General features: G+C 38.0%; 1 protein-coding gene across 38 annotated transcripts in view; it reads right to left on the minus strand.

The window, feature by feature from the left end:
- The window catches only part of TNNT3 (troponin T3, fast skeletal type), a 46,494-nt gene that overhangs the window by 10,923 nt on the left and 16,092 nt on the right, over nucleotides 1–19,479 (minus strand). For 3 of the 38 annotated variants that reach the window (XM_025215482.1, XM_025215484.1, XM_025215481.1), the window contains 7 exons: nucleotides 16,400–16,411; nucleotides 13,441–13,452; nucleotides 12,268–12,279; nucleotides 11,895–11,912; nucleotides 3,338–3,356; nucleotides 2,237–2,282; nucleotides 795–911 (listed from right to left, as the gene is read on the minus strand). In XM_025215482.1, the coding sequence (XP_025071267.1) occupies nucleotides 795–911; nucleotides 2,237–2,282; nucleotides 3,338–3,356; nucleotides 11,895–11,912; nucleotides 12,268–12,279; nucleotides 13,441–13,452; nucleotides 16,400–16,411 (236 nt within the window). The remainder of the gene's footprint in view (nucleotides 1–794; nucleotides 912–2,236; nucleotides 2,283–3,337; nucleotides 3,357–11,894; nucleotides 11,913–12,267; nucleotides 12,280–13,440; nucleotides 13,453–16,399; nucleotides 16,412–19,479) is intronic. The other 35 variants (XM_025215486.1, XM_025215506.1, XM_025215492.1 and 32 more) reach the window with 14 other exon arrangements.

Consider the following 19,479-nt stretch of genomic DNA (forward strand, 5'->3'; position numbering starts at 1 on the left):
CCTGCTGCTAATACTTGTGTGTAAGGGAATATATTTTACAGAACTCTCACAAGTGAAGAAGCAACATTCCTCCTTAGGACCAGATGTTATACAGGGACTAGCCAGTGATAACAGTTCTCATGGCACTGTCCAAGACTTATACACAATGTCAATGCATCTCACTTAGTCCTAGAACAAACCCAACCATCCTAGCTATGAGTTTCACACAATTCTGTTGAGTGACTGTAGTCCTGACCTGCTTAACTCCACACTCTCCCATTTGCCCTTTTGCCTCATCCCCAGCCAGCCAAAACCCTTGCTACTCCAGTTCTGAACCACCACATAACTTTACCCATACACTTCAGTCTTGTTCTGCAACAACCTCACCCTGGACATAACAGAGCAGTAAGTGCCTGTGGGAATGAACTGTACTGAACTGTATGTAGTGTAAAATAAACACATCTCTAAGGAGAAAACACCAAAAACAATCCATCGTGTTCATTTAGTTTTAGGATATAACCCATGTTTGATTTCATCTCTTCTACTGTACACTGAGCTGCACTGCCAATAATAAGCACACCCCCGCCAGATGTTCTGGAATTTGACTCATCACATGTCAGTCTACACCAGCCCAAAATACATACTAGTCATACTGGGAAGGACCCCTTTCCTCAGCCAACCTCTCTTCACTTTCTGGACAGAAGAAGAAATTCAATCTATAAAGTTTCACATTTGGCTCTGAGTCTCTGAAGTAGCTATATGCACAACAACATCCTGAAGCAGGTTTCCTTGATGATGGTGCCATAAAGACTTACAATTCTGTCCTTCAGGGCAAGTAGCTCTTCCTCTTCCTTCTTCCGAGCCTCAAAGTGATTGTCAATCAAGGCCTGCAGTTCAATCAGGTCTTTGTTCTGCCTCTTCTTTTGGATGTCCTGAAAGAACAGAAAAGATTATATGATTATAACAAAAATCTACTACTGATACAGCTCCTTCCCTTCAAGCATCTTGGCACCTGGTACTAAAATGGTAAAGTGTTAATTTTTTTATCTGACAAGCAAGAAAACCAAAGCACAGATAGTGTCACTTATCACTCACCAAAATCAATGGGAGCCTTTGCATGGATTTCAATGAGTGCTGACTCAGGGCCACAGAAATAGCAGTTATAAGGGGTTTAGTCAGTAACAGAGCAAGAATCATATTTTCCCATTTTTCCCCATGTTCTGTGAACCATGCAGTCTTTTCTTTGCCCCATTACATTTCTCTAAATATTCCCAGTTTCGAATAGATAGTCAAGGTGCGTCAAAATAAACAGAAAGCTTGTTTACTTGTAAATAAGATGGACATAACTTGACCTCAAGAGATCACATGATTTCTTCTACCATAAACATGTCCATTTCCATCACAAACATTGTTTTCTTTCTTTCTTTCTTTCTTTCTTTGTTATTACTAACAAAACCATAGTTGGTTCCTTGTTTGGCTGGCTGCTTGGATGTTGCTCCCCTGAGAAATATTCCTCAGAAACCTACTTGCTGCATCCCGCTTCATTTGCATGGCTTCATTGCAGGTGTTTGCACATCTGGAAAAATGTCCCCCCAAGTTTCCTGCTTCTTTAGGTCTCTTTTTTGCTTGTTGATGGATTTCTGAGGAGCTGATTTTTTTTTTCGTTTTAACTTAAGCCTCCTGTGTGCAGCCTATTGCTGGCTACAGCAGAACATAATTGCTTAATATGCCTCACGTGCAGTTTCTGATATCACAGAAGCCCGTTCTAGACCACTTATAAACCTAAAACTGTAATCTTCATCATTTATGAGTTATAGGGAACAGACACCCTAGGCAAAAAGACAGGAGTAGGAAATGATTGAAAAAGCATCTAGCTTGCTCTTGAGAACATGAGGAATACTGGTAGTTCACCAAGATCAAGAGCTTGATAAAGAGCAGGTCTGCCATTGCAGAGATCTGAAGGCTTTAAATCACTTATTCCTTTCAAATATTTCCTTTCCTTCAGATATTTGTTTCAAAGACACAGTGGGAAAACAAAAATTAAAAAGCTGTAGCAAGACCTATGTATGGTAGTCTGGCTAACAGAATACATAAATAGGTGTCTTAGGAATGTGGCCTGCAGCTATTTCTGTTACAGAAAACAGGTTGCAAAGGATCAGTCCTTTGCCCTTGGTGACACTGCAGTACACTTTCACAAGGGTCAGCAGTGACCCACAGAGTCATGCGAGTGCAATGGACCATTACCAGGAATACTTACATCAAAGTCTACCTTCTCTCCTTCTGGGATTTTAGGAGCAGTCAGCCTACGGGGGTTAGGGAAAAAAAAGAAAAAAAAGACACCTCAGAGAATGCAGAACACTTCCAGAATGTTGTTCCTCATGGAGTGGCCAAAGGAGGGGGTGGGGGTGATGGCAGGGAAAAATGTTAAGGGGAATGCATAAGGGAAATGTATAATTGAAACTATCACTGGGCTGGAAACTCTTCTAAAAGTGTCTCATGGTACAGGTTGGCCAAGTGGCATAAGCAGCCTCTGTGTGGCACACAATAGATCAGGCAGGGAGCACAGTGGCAGATAGGGCAGGGAGCAGAAAGTAGAGAAGCAGATAGAGCAAGGAGGGTGCAAGGCTAATTTGTGGCACTCTTACCAAAAATGTTAGCCACCTGCTGCCTCTCCCATAGAAGAGATATGGGATGGGAGATAACCTCATAGACTTTTTCCATCCCAAATATCAATGATATCATTCCCTTGTAAAGTTCTGTATAAGGGTGCACGTTTGAGCAGAGTGCTGCATACTCTGGGAAGCTGACCCAGCAGAGAGCTAGGGCACTGGCTCATAGGAGAAACTGGTTAATCCCTTCAGAGCCCAGGACATGTCAAGATAGCAGCTACCCTTCTTTCACCTGCCACTGACAACTCCCTCAAACAGCGAAGAGATGCTAGGAGAGAGCATACTGCACAGCAGCTGTATTTCTATCCTCTGTACCCTCTGCTTCTGTTTCTGTGTAGTTTCAGGGGAAATGAGGAGAGAGTACAACCTTAGCTTCACCCAACATGAAATGCTATATGCAAGAGAGGTACATTCAGCTCTGGAGAGCTTTTGACTGAATCAACACTGGCTCTAACCCAGGTACACTGTTCAGGGCCTGGTCTTTACTCCTTGGTCTGAAACTAGATACAGTATGGTTTGACACAAGGAGACATTGTAGGGAAGGGCAGAGGAATACTGGGATCTGCATGAATGGCGGGCGGGAGAAGGCTATTCAGAAATACTGGTGACCATTTCTCTGGCAGAATGCCCATGAGTGGCAAGAACATTTATAGTGGTGTTTTACAGGTTCCCGGTGAATGAACACTTACTTTATTCTGGGTTTTTCCTCTGTAAAAACAAGGAGAGAGAGGGAGGGAAAAGAAAGACAATAATTAGAACAAGAGATAATAGAGGCAGTTTACTAAATCAGAGAAACAGGGAAACTAAAAATGTTAGGAGAAACATCCCGGAGAAACTGGCTTAAGCCAACACATCCAAATGAGATAAACACTTCGCTTTGGTATGGGAGTGAATCTGATTTTACTCTCACAACAGCATTTGACTGAAAATGAAAAGAAACAAGAGATTGTGTAAAAGTGCCAACATAGCATCTGGAAAGCAATGGCTCATTTATGTGAGGAATTCTACTTCTCAGACCTTGGAGACCAAATCTCTAAGGAGGATGGCAAACCTGGAAGGTAAAGGAGAACACTCCCTTTTTAGGGTCAGTGTCTCATCTTTTTTATGCTGAGGTATATCCAAAGTAACTCCACTACCATTAGCGGAGTTATTCTGGATTTACATTGGTGTAAGTGAGAACCAGGTTGGCCTGGTTTCTAGTAAAATGTCTCATACATAGCTTTATGATAAATCTTCCCCAAGTTCAATCATTCCCAGACAGCCCTAAGTGGACTCTGTATTTCAAGATCTCACTTTCCTTCATATATTCCGGGTACCCACCACCCAGCCTGGAAAGACCATCCTCTCTTAGGGGTTTTATTCCCAGGCTGACCTGCATGCAAAATTCCCATCCACATGAATGGGAACAGCACTTGTCTCTCCAGGAGAGGACAGGCTGCTTGATGCGAAGTGCAAACCATCTCAAAAGATAGATAGTCAGACCTGGGTTTTTTTGTTTTTTGTTTTTTTGTTTTTTGGGTTTTTTAGAGTCATGGACATCTTGCTGCATCAATTTATTACTTTGTTCTTTACAGCAATATTTGTACACACATTTATTTCTGATTCTCCAGTCTGTTCATTTTTTTTTTGGCCCACTGTAATGTCAACAGCATCAGTGGGGTTAGTTTTGCAAGTGAAAGAGAATCAAGCCCACATGTTTTATCCTAGAGTAATCTTAGAGGGACCCAAGGCTGACTTTTCTAACCATATGCTACGTTTGAACTTTCAGGAATTCATCTGAATTCTGCCAGACAATGCTCTCTCTTTCTGTTTGTTTGGTGGGAAGATGGGTTAGAAGTAAAAAGCTCACAACCTATTGAGTCCATTATGAAAAGAGCCTAATTTGGAAAGCTCAGAGATCAGTCCAACCACCCACTTACCCATGATGATACATTTTTTTTTCCTTCTGAGGGCCTTTGAGGTCCCCAGATAATTATACACTGAGACATTCCAAAAGATAATTCCTTTGAAATGGGATATGTGGACCTTGCTGGTTTTGGAGGCATACGAGATGGATGGAACAGAGTAGAATGAAATGAAATTAAATATCCAGTTTCTCATAAAGGGAAAAATGCTTAGAACTGGTAGTGAAAAATGCCTGAGGGAAACATCATTTGCCATGATTTTGGATAATAGAGGGATGAGATTGAGCAATTTATGCTGAGAAATGTAGGAGTCACATAAGAAGCAGGTCAGAGAATAACAATTTTTTCCTTTCACTCTTGTCTCTGCAATCTTCCTGGATTATAAACACTTTGGGAGGAGGATTATTTCTTATAAACTGTGCATACAGTGACTAGTACAGTGGGTTCCTGATCTCAGTTGAGGCCTCTAGACACCACAATAACATAAATAACAATGGTAAATAATCAGGCAAGGTGGGGGAGAGAAACAAGCTAAATTTTACTGTATTCCCATAACAGCACATATAAAAATAAACCACAGGTCAGGCATGGTGAAGGCAGCATTAGTTTTGCCTGTTGTCTTTATTGTTCCAACTACGACTAACTTTTTTGTGGGTTTTTTTGGCCAATAGACTGTGAGCTTTTTTTTTTTTTTACTGATCGATTTTTCTGTTTAATTGGGAGAAAGGGAGGAGGGGAAATCACTGCAACCAGTTTGCTAGGGATGTTATTTGAAAACACACAGAATTCCCTTCCCCCATGGAGCCCCAAGGAAATTACCAAGACATTCCAGTGTAACTAAAGTGATACATTAGTGCATGTTACTTAAGAGAGAGAAAAAATAGTTGTGGAATGATTGACTTTTGGCTTTGTTTATTATTATTATTATTATTATTATTATTGCCTTTGGTTTTAAGGCTTCAGACCTGTCTGTCAGTTAGGTAAATCCAACCACATCTTAAACTTTGACTTCTGTTTCCACCAACCTGGTGCTTCAAAAATAATGCAAGGAACAAACAGTTCCAAAATAAAAGTTAACTGGCTATTCAAAAAATAAAAAAAATATAGTAATGATATTTATTGCACCTCTTGGAGACCAGAAAATGGGTGAAAAAGAGATAACAGTTTTCATAAAAATGGTATTCATATACTGTATGCCTTGAAATCAGCCACGAGGCTGGGAATTTTTCTTAAGATGCTCTCTCTTTCAAGGAACTGGGCCAAAATTTGTGAACACTCAGGAATTGCCATTGCAAATTCCTCCTCTTGATGGGCATGGTGGATTTTGACTCATATTCTGCTCATTCTTCCCATGAACCATGAATCTGCAGCAAAATCCCCATTGTAACACTGCCAAAAGAAGGCAGCTCTGCCAAGAACCACTTGAAATCCAAGGTCAGTGAAGCTCTAATTACACATATATCCCAGGAGTACCTGGTAGTCACAATGGCTTAGCTCAGGAGGCTATAGCACATCATAAAGGTACCTCTGTTCATTTTTTAACATCTACAATGTACTCATGCTGTGCCCTCCCATCTATGAGAATCCCTCTAAACTGCCTTTAATTGATTTAGATCTCTCCAGCCACTCTTCATTTTGTATCAGAGAAGTAACATTTCTAATTCATATTAACGCTTTGAAAATCAGTATGCTATTAAAAGTTGAGAAAGTAAGAAAGAGAAATCACATCCTGAAGTGAAACTCATATGAGGGGCTCAGAAAAGTCCTCAAAAGGTTTTTTTTCCTAAAATAAGAAAAAACCTGAAAAGTGAACAAGGGAAAAAAATAACCCCAAAAAACAACAACAATAAAAAGACCCAAAACAAAACAACAACAACAAAAACCCCTAGAAAAAAGTCAGTTAATTTTAACAAATGTTGGAAGAACCTTGAGCTCTTTCTTTAGAACCTGATCCATTAGGAAGTGTTCAACAGGGGCTGAGTCAAAAGGCAATAAAATGGCAGGGCTTCCTTTCAGACTACATTGAAATTAATTGAGTCCTGAAGATTTACACTTTTCTTCCGCAGATCAGGCCCCTAGTTTTTTTGCTTTAGTTTGTTTTTTTGTTTGTTTTTTGGGGGGGGGGGGAGACACAGGAGCAGCATGGGGTTGTCGCAAATTTTCTGCTCACAAGAATGGAAAAATTCTACTGCAGTCAGTAGAACTGAGTCCTTTTACACCAGAAGAGAACTTAGTCTTTTGTATTTAATGGGTGCATCTACACGTTGCCCTACAGTGACATTGTTACTGCCCTGTGCTTTAGTACTTCCCTTGGGACAGTACTAAAGCATGGTGCAGTAACCGTCCATACTGTGCCGTACACACAGCGCATAGTTATTTTTAGCTGCTGCTTTGCCCTAGCGGCGGGTTATAACAGGAGAGCGTACTACTTAGGGTGGCCATCATAGAGGACATTCCAGTTTTCTGCTACATTGTCCTCTATTGATACGAAACCAGATACCTGTATGTCGTCTATTTTTCTCTTCAAGAGAAAAATGTGAACACTTAGTAAGAGCATTCTTCAAGAGAAAAATAGAGGACATAAAGACGTCCAGTTTTGTATCAATAGAGGACAGAGAACAAACAGACTGTCCTCTATGACGGCCACCTTAGCACCACTACAGCAAGGCAGCTGCTCATCACATGCTAACCCACATGGTCGCTACAGTGACATAGCATGTCACTATGGCAATGTAGTGTGACATGTAGATGTGCCCAATGATGTGAGAAATACTGATATTGAGGGTTGGAAAAAGGCTTTAAGGAAAAAAATGTAGTATGCATGGGATTTAAACACATGCTTAAAGTTAAGCATATCCTTATGTGTTTTTTAGACTGAAGGCTTTAGTGATCAAATAAATATGAGGATTTTTTTCTAGCTCCCAACTAGAATGATGAGCAGGGTTCTAGAGTGAAACATCGTAGAGTACTAGGTTCTCCCATTGCTTATTGTCCTTATGATGAAATATGTGAGCAAGCGCTCCAGGTATAACAGTCAGTTCCCAAAGAGTGACTGGATATGCACAGTAAAGGATTCTTTGTAGAAGTGATGTTTTGGCCCAGTTCCTGAGTTTAAAAATCGAGTGAGGAATAGAAGCAGATAGAAAAGAAAAGGAAGGGGTTAGAGAAAAATGCTCTTGACATCCCAAAACAACACCAAACTACCATCATAGTATTCTCCTTCTTCTCCAGCTGTAGGTTGAAGAACATAAGCAAAAGAAAGAAAGTATACGAAGTCAATATGCAATCAGTGCTGTTTTCCTAAAGAGTTAATGCCCCAGCTCCTCCTTCCCTCCCCCCTATTCTTGGGACATGAACTCTCCGGGTAACTATCTATCTCTATTTCTATATAAAAAAGCAGAAAGAAGAGGAGATTCAAAGGCTTAAATGCGTGACAAGAAATAACCCAAAGCATTGGGAGGCAACCTTTTTTGGCAGGCATGTCACAAGGTAAGGCTAACACCCTCCTCAAGCACCACTCCAGTTCCAATCCCCTGCTTGATCTGTTGCTCTACTTTCCACTCCCTTCCCTTTGCTCCCTGCCTGATCTGTTGTTCTGTTTGCTGTTTTGTTCCCTGATCTGCTGTGTGCCATACACAACCTGAACTGCGGGTTGGCCACCCTGACCTAAAGGAAGCCCAGGACATGTATCATTTATGCATTAGGGCTAATGGAATGGCAAAGTTGTGTTGTAACTCCCAGACCCGTGGAGAAGTACTAGCTATAATTCACAATAAAGTAGACAATTAGTGAAATAATTATAACAGCAATTGTTTCTCCTGACTAGGTTGTAACTATTGAATATTGGAATAACATGCTCATATGAGCCCTATTAAACTGTGAGACTCTTCAGCAGAACTGAATGCAGCTCTGAACCATAGCTCTGATACCGTTGGAAAGGCCAACCATAGCTCTGTGAAGTTGGAAAGGCCAACTCCTCAACTGATATAAATCAATGTGGTTCCACTGATTTCATTAAAACAATGCCAGTTTATACCAACTGAGGATTTGTCCCAAATGTATACCTCCAAACCTGTGAAAGTGCATCAAGTTATCAGAAAAACAAATCTCCTTTCCATTCATCCCAGGGAATTCTTGTAGAGTCAATGTGTTGCTGGTTAAACTGATGCCACTGTTAGCTTTTTCTTTATCTGTCTAACATACTACACCACTATGCCCACTAACTGCACCCTACAAGGAAGTGATTTTACAACTAACAAGTGGGACCCTTCCACCCTCTCACTAGGAAAGCCAAAGTATTCCTTTCCCATTAGGCTGAAGCCACAGAAAAGTGACAGTCAGAGATTCAGACAAGAATCCTATAGTGGAAGACAAGAGACACTGACTCATATTTAATAGACCTGAACAGAACAACAGCGCCACAAAGCAGCAATGCTGAGACTCAAAAGCATTCCATAAAGCATGTCTCTTCTCAGATTCAATGATGAGAAACAAAAAAGGGAGGGGAGGGGAAGAGAGGGGAGTCTTACCTTCTTCATACATAACCTCTTGCTCTTCTGCAGGAATCTCTTCTTAAATGGCAACACATACATGCAAAAGGAAAGTGAGCGCCAGAAAGCTCAAGGAACATTAGAGACATAAAGCAAGAGCTTGAGTGCGGGAAGGAAGACAAATTCACTATATTTTACTGCATTGAAGTCAAGATGAGACCAAGGGTAATGTCACCTAGTAATATTGATTGTTCTTGGTTACTCTTCTGGGACTATATTTCACCATTACTCAGTGAAGCCACTCCAGGTTTACTTTGGTATAGTCAAAAGAAATACATGGCTCATGGGAGAGAAGTATTTCCTTTCTGCTCCTCTGCCTGTCTGATGAAGTAAGAAGTCATGGCAAACTACATATTGCTATAGATTCTACCTCACTGCAAAGTTCACATCTCCAGTACAGATATTGGTGTTGGCTAAAATTTGAAAAAATAGGAAACTGAATGTCTATTTTTGAACAGCAAAGGGTGACATATGCAAAAGAAGCATGAGTCTCACTGATTGTCTTCTGAAGACATAGTTCACAGGAGGCATTATGATCATCCTTCTGGACAGAAATTAAAAGATTAAACTGGAGCAGATGAAAAGAAGAAACAGTAAAAACTAGCAAATGATTTGTTTTGTAAAGTGAGCTCAATTTTCTACTTGCAAATTGTTGGCAGGGAGCTTACAATTTTCTTTAATGCACTTATTATCCTAAATTATTTGCAGGGTAGTCCATGAATAATTCCTAGTATATATTATCTTTATTGTGAGGATTCAAAATATTGGCATTCAGACTGGATATCTGAAATTCATGATGTGTTAGTGAGTTTTGACAGAAGGTAAGCCATATAACATTGTTGCTGTTCCTCCTTTATATCTGGTGTCCAGTGATGAGAGCTATATTTGAAAGTTCAAAACTGGCTTTCCAAAACATTCTTTCCTATTTGCTTCAAAAATTGCTGTTACCACACAACCTCCTGCCAGAAATGGTAATCATTTTAATATTGTTAGAGAGCAAACACAAAAGGTGAACAAATACAGTCAAAGGAAAAGAACGTTGTTTTTTGGTGGTTGTTTTATGAACATACATTAGCGCTGGGGGAGGATTGTTGATCTGGCTTGGTTTATGCAGGAGTTGGTGTATGAAGGTTTTGTTTGTTTGTTTTTGGTTTTATTTTCTGTTTTCCAGTAAGAATATCCAGATTTTAGGAGGCCAGTAAGAAAGGAAAAATCTATCACTCATCAAGTTGGTAAAAGACCCCTGAGTCTTCTTGATGGAACATTTCACCAAGATTCATAAATATGGAACAAATTAACCTGGGGAATTTAGGTCAATAGCTGGACTTGCCAGACCTTAATTTAAATTGCACAATATAATAGTCATTAGCATATAAAATTCTAGCCTCCTATAAGCTAGAAAAGTACAGCTTCAAGTATCATAAAGCATGTCAAGCCACTGCCAAGCATCTGGATTTCAGTGAAAGCTTTAGGAGTTTCTACCTTACAGTGGGACAGTCTTATTTTGTTGGGGAGAAAATTAGTAATCCTATACATAGCAGGGTAAACAGAGACAAGAACAGAAACATGGATCTACATGTTGGACAGTACTTCTTCTCCACAGAATGTCTATTACCCATGATCATTGGCTTTGTTCCAACACTGCAACGGAAGGAGCGTGCCATACTCCACAGACAAAAGCATTTTGCCATGCACTTTTTACACAGAAGGAAGTCAACTGAAATTTGAAATTATTTCCAGAACAATTCTGAACTTCCCTACTGTTATTCCCCAGTCTAAAAACATTATCAGTCCTTGAAGCACTATCTAGAACCAGCTACTGTTCCAAATATAAAAGTAATGTATTTTAGAGGGTAAAAAAAATCTAACATTCTTTGCCATTGTGTGGATTAGTCTTTATAGCATGATTCTTAGCCTTGGCAGGATTCTTTATAACCTCTATTCTTTTCCACTCATGTAAACACCCTTCCATACATCATATCACACTGTTCATCCATCACTTCTTTTTCTGAGAGACAAATCCATTTCAACCATGTTTAGGATGCCCTTCAAGACACTACAGCATCATATATATGGTTGATGCTAATCAAAATGGATCACTATGTGTTGTGAATTACAATCCTGGTAGATAACACACTCTAGCCTGAGAAAAATCACCTACAGTCTTTAGAGCTAAATACATACTTCTGAGTCTCAAACTTTAAAATCTCCTCCTTTCTTTCAAAGGCTACAGAGTATTTTAGAAGTCTTTCTACAAAGTCTGGTGCCAGACATTTTCCAACACACTAAAGGACCCACCAAGTACTCTAGTATATCCATCTCAAATCAATACCAGCCCCCAATAAATTAATCTTGAATCCACCAGTGCTTGAAGTAATGTGTTTAAATCAGGATGTAGAAACCTACATTTCCAAATGTAGCAAGAAGTTTTGGTGTTGTAATTTTTGGGAGCCCCACAGAAAAAACTTAAAGGAGTTTACTTTTCCCAAAGTGCTCCTAGCCTATCCTCAGAGAACTAGGCCTCTTTCAGCTATCTCAGTCTGGCTCACCAAAACATCTGGTCACTTTTGCAAATTTAGGTCAGTTTTCAAACTAGAATTTGCAAGATGCTTTGCATATGGTTTGAACCCATAAAACCTTTTTGAAGTTTCTCATTGTCCATCCAAAACCATTCAGAAAGAACCTACATCCAACCTCACTCCTGATCTTGTACGACTTCAGCATTTTAACATGGCTTTCCCAGTACTGAAAGAGAAATGGAATGAACGAGATGCTTTAGACACATCACATACCTTCTTCGTGGCCTTCTCCTGAAAGTGTCATGGTGCAAGCAGTGATAGGAAACAGGAAAATAGAAAAAAACAGAACACATATTTAAATACTTTGGAGCCTCGGAAAGAGATCAAGGATTCTGTGAAAGAAAGTAAAATCATCCATGCAAAAAAGTGAGGAACAAAAGCTGTCTGGAGAAGCTGTTGGGAGTTAAAGATTAAAGTTAATATAGTAGTAAAGCATGGAGATTAAAGGAAATAAGTTGACAAGTGACCATTTGCGGTTAATATTTGTTTCTCTTGTTCTTTCTCTCCTACTAACCCAAGATTCTTGTTCAGACACATACACTCACTTTGGAACTACAAAGAGGAATTCAGAAGTCATGTCACATACCTGGCTCATGAACTTCATCAGGTGTGAAGTGTCATGGAACAAGATGCAATAGAGAACAAGAGAATGAGAACAAGAAACCAGTTATTTGACCAGCAACTTAAATGGCTTTGGGCAAAGAGAAGATTAAGAGGTAAATCAAAAGTAAAGAAAATTAATCACATTTAAAGGGGTAAATAATGGGAGGATGTGGGAGGGTGAGTGAAAAGGTTCTGTCAGGTGAAACAGACATGCAGGTTCATGGTAACAAGTGTAATGCTTGCAAAAGTGATCATTATGGACACTAACAGGAATTGAGAGACACAATTTACAAAGGTTTTCCTTGATTTTAAATATGCACACAGACATAGCCAGGACTTGAACTAGTCCCAAAGAAATATTGCACCTGTCATTTTCCAACAATAGCTTTCATTTATTTGCTCTATGAACATTTGGAAACCTGCTTAATTATCTGCAATGGTCCACCACCAGCATTCTGATGACTTCAGAAAAGTCTTTATATTTTTTCCTGGTTCTGTGACTGTCATCACTATGCCTTGATTCAGTTTGGAGGTACATCTATACACATGTTGCTATTCACATCCATTTGCAATGTAGATGTATAAACACATCTTTTAATAAGGGGTGGAAGAAAGGGAGACCTTTCTTTGGATCTGCATTGATCTCAGTTTCAGTATTCTGAATATTCAAACAAGTTGATTGCTGATGCAGATCTGGGAGCAGGGTTTTGCCCTTGAAATGTGGTTATCTTTTAAGCACTCCATTACTTACTAGGCATAATGGTAGTACAAAATCCAAGTCTTTTGACTCCCTTTATGCAATCAATGAGCAAACCTCCACTTTATGGTATGAAATGGAGCTCCCATGGATGTGGGAGGTATTCATTTACATATCACATGGCAGAGTTTAACTCATTTTGCTGAGTTACTCTTTTCTGAAAGCATACATTTTTCTCAAAATGTAGTAATTTTCCATGCAACAATTATGTGTGTTACCATTATTCTTATTACACTTTAATAAATGAGAGGAGGTTATAGGAGTAAAAATTAAAAAATCATGCAAGTTATAATTTATCTTTGACATATCTATTATCTACTGGTTTCTTGTGCTACACTGGAATTTCTATGAACATTATCCCTACAGACTAACAAAAAATTCAGAAGTCATGTCACATACCTGGCTCAGGGACTTCATTAAGTGGTAAGTGTCAGGGGAATGGCATGCAAAGGAAGACAGGAGAATTAGAAACAAGAAACATGGAATGAGAGAAACCTTCCTATTTTTTAAAAGCCATGTTTGAGGGGTATCACTTATAAATTAGGTTACAGAAGTAGAAAGTTAACGAGATTAAAATAAGAACAAAGGACACATATAGATGTGAAATGGAAAGGCATGGAGAAGGATGTGATGGAAATGAAAGGCAAAAGAAACCTGCAGACAAGTGGTGAAAATTTACATCAGGCAAAACATAAATGCAATGCAGTAGTGCATTACAGTAATACAGGTAGGTGGTCATTAGCTTTCAAAGATTTACATTTATTACGCACAGGGCAGGATTATGGATATGAAATGTACTATAGGCTATGTCAAATACTACTTCCAGATGCACCAAATGGTAGTATTTTGTAGGAGTCTCGCAAAGAAATTGGCAAATTTTGTTTTTCTTCTCAGCAAAGCTTTAAATGATTCACTGAACTGGATCAAGTCTATGTTCAGTGCTACCATCAGGTGGAAATAGGTGGTGGTCATTCAGGCTGGGGAATCAAATGTGCTAATGTGTGATGTCACATCACATCTGCAGTGTGCTGTCAGCTATAGAACCTGACGTGCTTTAGCCGTAGTAGCTTAATAGACCATTAAGCTTGGACAGATCTTTGACTATAACTTTTTGGCACCAAGTGGTAAGCACTAATTATCACAGTTTGTTATTTTAGTGATTGATGGTTCTGTGAAAAAAGAGAAGTTCAAAAATCGAAGGTAAGGATTTATTATCTCCTGTTACCTTGCACCACCTTTGAATTCCTGTGTATATATAACCTTGACCTCAACGCACAAGAATTTAGAAGATACATATCGGGTTCATAAATTTCAATAAGTGGGAAATGTCAGAGGAACAAGATGCAAAGGGAGACAAAAAAATTAAAAACACCACAAAAGGTAAACAACCTTATACTTTATGCAAGCAAAGGTTGGTGAAAGTTATGAATAGGTTACAGAGAAAGAATTAATATCTTTAATAAAACAAATGGATATAAAAAGAGAAGACTATGAAATGAGAGATACAAAGATCATGCAGATGAATGATGAAAAAGTAAGTCTTGCAAAATATTTAACTATGTGTACCAAGTACTACTCAACTCCTCCTAGTTTACAGAATTTATACCGGTTTCAGACATGCCCATCAAGCACAGTTTTACAAGTATGACTGGAACCAAGATGTGTTTCTTATTTCATGATCTTGAACACTAAATTAATATCTTATGTCTGTTCAGTAGGGTTCACATCTCATAAACTACTGCATGGGAACATACTTAATCTAATGCCAGTTGAACCAATAAGGAGATTCCCGTGGATTTCAATCTATATCCATATGGTATTTGATCTGGAATATTTTTAATGGAAGCAATAAGATCAACATCCACAAGAGAACGCCATATAAACCTTTTCTAAATATATTAGACCAAAGTCACTTATGCAGGTCTGTCCAATGTGTAATTTTTACACAGATGTGTACTGGAAAATATCTGGCGTCTCTGCAATATTTAAAAATTCCAGTGAATTGGGTCATAAAACTGGTCAAAAAGAATTTTTTTTCAGGAATGTTTTTTACAAAAAATTGAATTAAAAAAATTGTGCACATTCTACAAAATGGCTGAAGCCCACAAAAACACAGGTTTTGACAACTTTTAAACAAAAATACTTGCCACAAAATTTTAAGTTAAAAAAATTAAATTCAGCTCCACTGGTCACTGTCATTGTACAACACTGCCCTCTTCTGGATAGAACAAGAACTGTTTACATTTTCATTGCAATATGTTCTGTACAATTAGCAAATGAAAGGATGTCATTAGAGGTAGCCTGCCGTCCTGTAGGTGGAAGATCTCATTGCTGTCTCCAGTGTCATTATATAGCTCCGAGTGGTTCTTGTAACCAGTATAACAACAGCTGTGAATTACATAGTGGCCACTATTACAGCTGATAACTGTCTCTTAAATGTCATCAAAACAAGTAACCTGATGAAGTTCACTCCAAATGTTTGTCTGTGATCTCTCCCAATTATACAGTTGTTCTACTAAAAGACATTAACAAAATAACCCCTTGCTTCTCATCTATTCTCTGGATTATCACATTTACAACCTTCCAACCTTAGTCTTAAGTGTTATGACATTTTTCATGCAGCAATTAGCATTTATTATCTTTATTATGTTTCACATGATAGAAGGAAAGGTTATTAATAGAAGGTGAAATAGTAATACACTGTAAGTTATAGTTTATCGTTCATATATCTTTTTAATTTCATGTTCTGTTCCACCACCTTTGAATTCCTGAGTACAATAATAAGAGTTTTATGGAAAACATTCAATAGTACCATTTTCCTTAAAAAAAAAAAAAAACACAAAAAAACCCAGTTAATGAAATTTAAATGCATTTTAAAAGTCAATTTTGTAAAAATACTGTTTTAAAGGAAAAACACAAGGAAAAAAGTTCTGACAGTATTGAAATGTCCTATTTCAAAATTTCTAAAATAAGACATTTAAGTTTTCTAGCTTGAAATGATTTATATGTTGTATTTTATTTTTCATTAGCTCATCAAAAATTAATAAAAAGTCAATTTTTAAAATAAAAAAGTTTCAAAATGTTATAGTGCTCCCCAAAATAAAGTGTAAAAAACCCCAAACATTTTAGATCAAGCAAAACCTTCTCATTTAACAAATTCCAAATTAATTCCTTCAGTAGATGAAAAACAAAAGGTGTTCTTTGTAGAACATTTTGGAATTGACAGGGTTTGATCTAATTTAGAATGGAGCCAAATTTTAACGCTGCCACGTGGTTCATGAAATGGAATTTCCAACCCATTGCTCTAAACCAGTAACACTTCAGAGTGGAACAGGAATTCAGAAGTCATGTCACATACCTGGCTCATGGACTTCATTAGGAGGGAAGTGTCAAGGCAGAAGTAGCAATGGGAGATTCAAAGGAAGAAAATTAGAACGAGAAACACAGGATGGCAAAAACATTAAAACTTTATCAAGCAAAGATTGAAGGGTTACAGAGGTAGAAAATTAATAACGTTAAAATAAAAACAAAGGGCACACATGGATGTGAAAAGGAAAATCAATAAAATGGATGTGAAAGTACTAGGAGGCAAAATGGAAAATGCAGATGAATACTAATATTGGTAACTCAACATACTGTATTTTCTTGCATACAACATTCAGCTGGTTTTTGGGAAAAGATGTTTTTTGGAAAAAGGTGCTGTAAACTGGAGTGAGCATTATATGCAAGAAATGTAGTTAGACCAATTTCTATGGCTTATGGTGCAAAAGCAAAAGTAAAGTCTACAATCCTTAGCTGCTGCTACTCAGTTACTACAAGGAAAGATGTGTTTTCTTCATTCTGCCTTTCAAAACTAAGGTGAGTATCTTATTCCAGGGTGTGTTATATGTGAGAAAATACAGCATATAAATATTGCATGGACAAAGTGCTCCTGGTGATCCTTGGTTTACAGAGATTTACATGTATTTGAATTATGCCCAACAAAGTTATATACATGTGAAAAGAATAAGACAAACTAAGAAATCCTAGCTAAACCATAGGGATTTGGGCACTGACTTACTTGCGGTTACAATTTACCCTGTTTCCAAGAGCTGAGGGTTAAAAACATGCAGATAATTGTGAGCAGAATTACTGCTTTCCAATCTGCAAGTTAAAATCCAATTCCAAGCTGAATATGTTTTTAAGGACTGATTTGATATGAGAGCAGAAGCTTGATTTAAATGTAGAGGTTGGGTTTTTTTGTAAGCATCACTTGCAATATTGTTAATCACACACACTATCTTGCCAAATCTTGACTCAGATTCATATGAAAATAGCAACATAACAGAACACAATAAGCTGCAGGAACCCATTTTTCCCATAAAGTAACTTATCTCAAGAAAGAAAAATACTAATTTGGAGGCAGATGGTACATCTTGCTTTCTTCTCTAAATTGGCATTTTGTATAAGCACACATCTCTGCAGTTAGCCAAAACTACAGCAGTTCTTTCAATTTATGCTAAGACTTCATTATCCAAAACAAAATCTCTAGATTTGGCAATGTCCCAGATACCATGTCTGTCTTGAAAAGAAATATCTCTCCACTTCAAACATGCACTTTTGCAATCATCTCCTAAAGTTATTTTCACGTCTATTCAGTAAACTATTTTTGCTGATTAGTGTTACTCGGTACATGTCGTATTGCAACCTTGGAAACTACAAAACTAACTCAATCCCTTCATTCGGTAACATATAGCATTTTCCCCTTGTGAACTGGCATGTGAAAGGATAATCTGTTTTGTACAGAATGTGGTGGTAAATTTAAGCAGAAAACATCATTTAACTTGAATGGAAGGGACCTGTACTTTATTATCCAGAGAATCCTTATTGCCATTGAGAAGTCTGAAAATACTTCCAAATACTACTGAAGAGTGGTATTTGGAATTCTTAATGGAACTGTCTGGTTAATATATATTGCAAGGGCCTTTCTGTGCCCAGTATACAGAGGATAAAGGGTCTGTTAACAATTGTCAGTAGACAGACTCAACTCAAGTTGTAGAGACTTGTGCTTTCTGCCTCTGAAGCTCCTTGTTCATTCCCTGTTGTGTCAGCCACAACGGCTACTGTCCCACTATAGATTACTGCTAAAATGCCTTACAAATCACTTAAAATATATCTCATTTTATGCAGTAATTAGTATTTATAATTATTTATAATGATTAGCCCCCTGGAGAGAATGTTAATGAAGAAAAATGCAAACAAAGCAGATATCAGTAAAAGTGCATTCAATTTTTATCTCCCTTTTCCTTCAACCACCTTAAGAATTCCTGTACGCACCATTACTTTGGAATTCCTTAATTCAATTCTAAGTCATGACACTTACAGGTTTCATGAACTTTATCAGGTGGGAAGTGTCACAGAACAACATGTGAAAGAAGCATCAGAATGAGAAACACACAATTGGAACAAGCTTATACTCTTTCTAAACTAGGGAGAAAGCATTTGGGAATGGATTCCAGGGAAATAAAAAGAAGGCTGTTAAAAGAACAATTACAGATGAATGACAATGGTGTGAATAGAAAAACATGAAACTATAAACAGCTCAAGTGAAATGTTAGAAGCATGTAGCTGACTTCCTCTGGCATCTCTAAACATGGTGGATGCCAGAGAGGGTATTGAATAGACAACAGATCTAGATATCCAGACCAATGCCTTCCCTCTATGGCAGCCACCCCTGCCACAGTTCATGATAGAATACTGGGCTAGATGAACCATTGGTCTGACCCAGTATAGCACTTCATATGTTCTTATGTACCTACATTTATCCAGGTCTACATTTACTTTAACCATGCACATGTAAATAGAAGGGAATGCTATATAAACATATAACTGATGATTTGGGAGATGGATTTACAATGGGCAAGAATCTTATTTAGTGTAAATTGGCCTGATTTTGTTGACTGCAACAAGACTGCTAATTTACACCAGCCGAAGATTTGGCCCAGAATGTTAAGTGTATATCTATATTATATAGCAATACACACAAAATCCACTCTTCTGAATAACATGCAAAGCTACGGAATTGTAAGGATTTAATATTTGTTATAACATTGGCACATCTGGATTTACTCTTGAAAGAAGACATATGAAAATGAAAATCATGTCAATGCCATCCAAATATACAGGGCCAAATTCTGCCTGCAGGCAGAACATGAAGATCCAGCTGAAGTGGCATACAAATATCCAAGAGCAGAAAAAGTAGCCTGAGATCTACCCGGTGTCACAGGCGCCTGATTCAGAATCAAACGAAGTCAAAGAAAAATCTTTCAATGACTTCAACAGGCACTAAGAATTAGGGTTCATTGGAACCTTACTTCTTAAATGGTTTACATTTCCCAAATGTTTAGTGCTTGTATTCATGCACCAGTTGTTGTACATCACTGCTAACACTTGTTAAAT

The sequence above is a fragment of the Alligator sinensis genome, unplaced genomic scaffold (genome assembly GCF_000455745.1).
Source record: "Alligator sinensis unplaced genomic scaffold, ASM45574v1 scaffold1299_1, whole genome shotgun sequence".
Classification (NCBI taxonomy): Eukaryota; Metazoa; Chordata; order Crocodylia; family Alligatoridae; genus Alligator; species Alligator sinensis.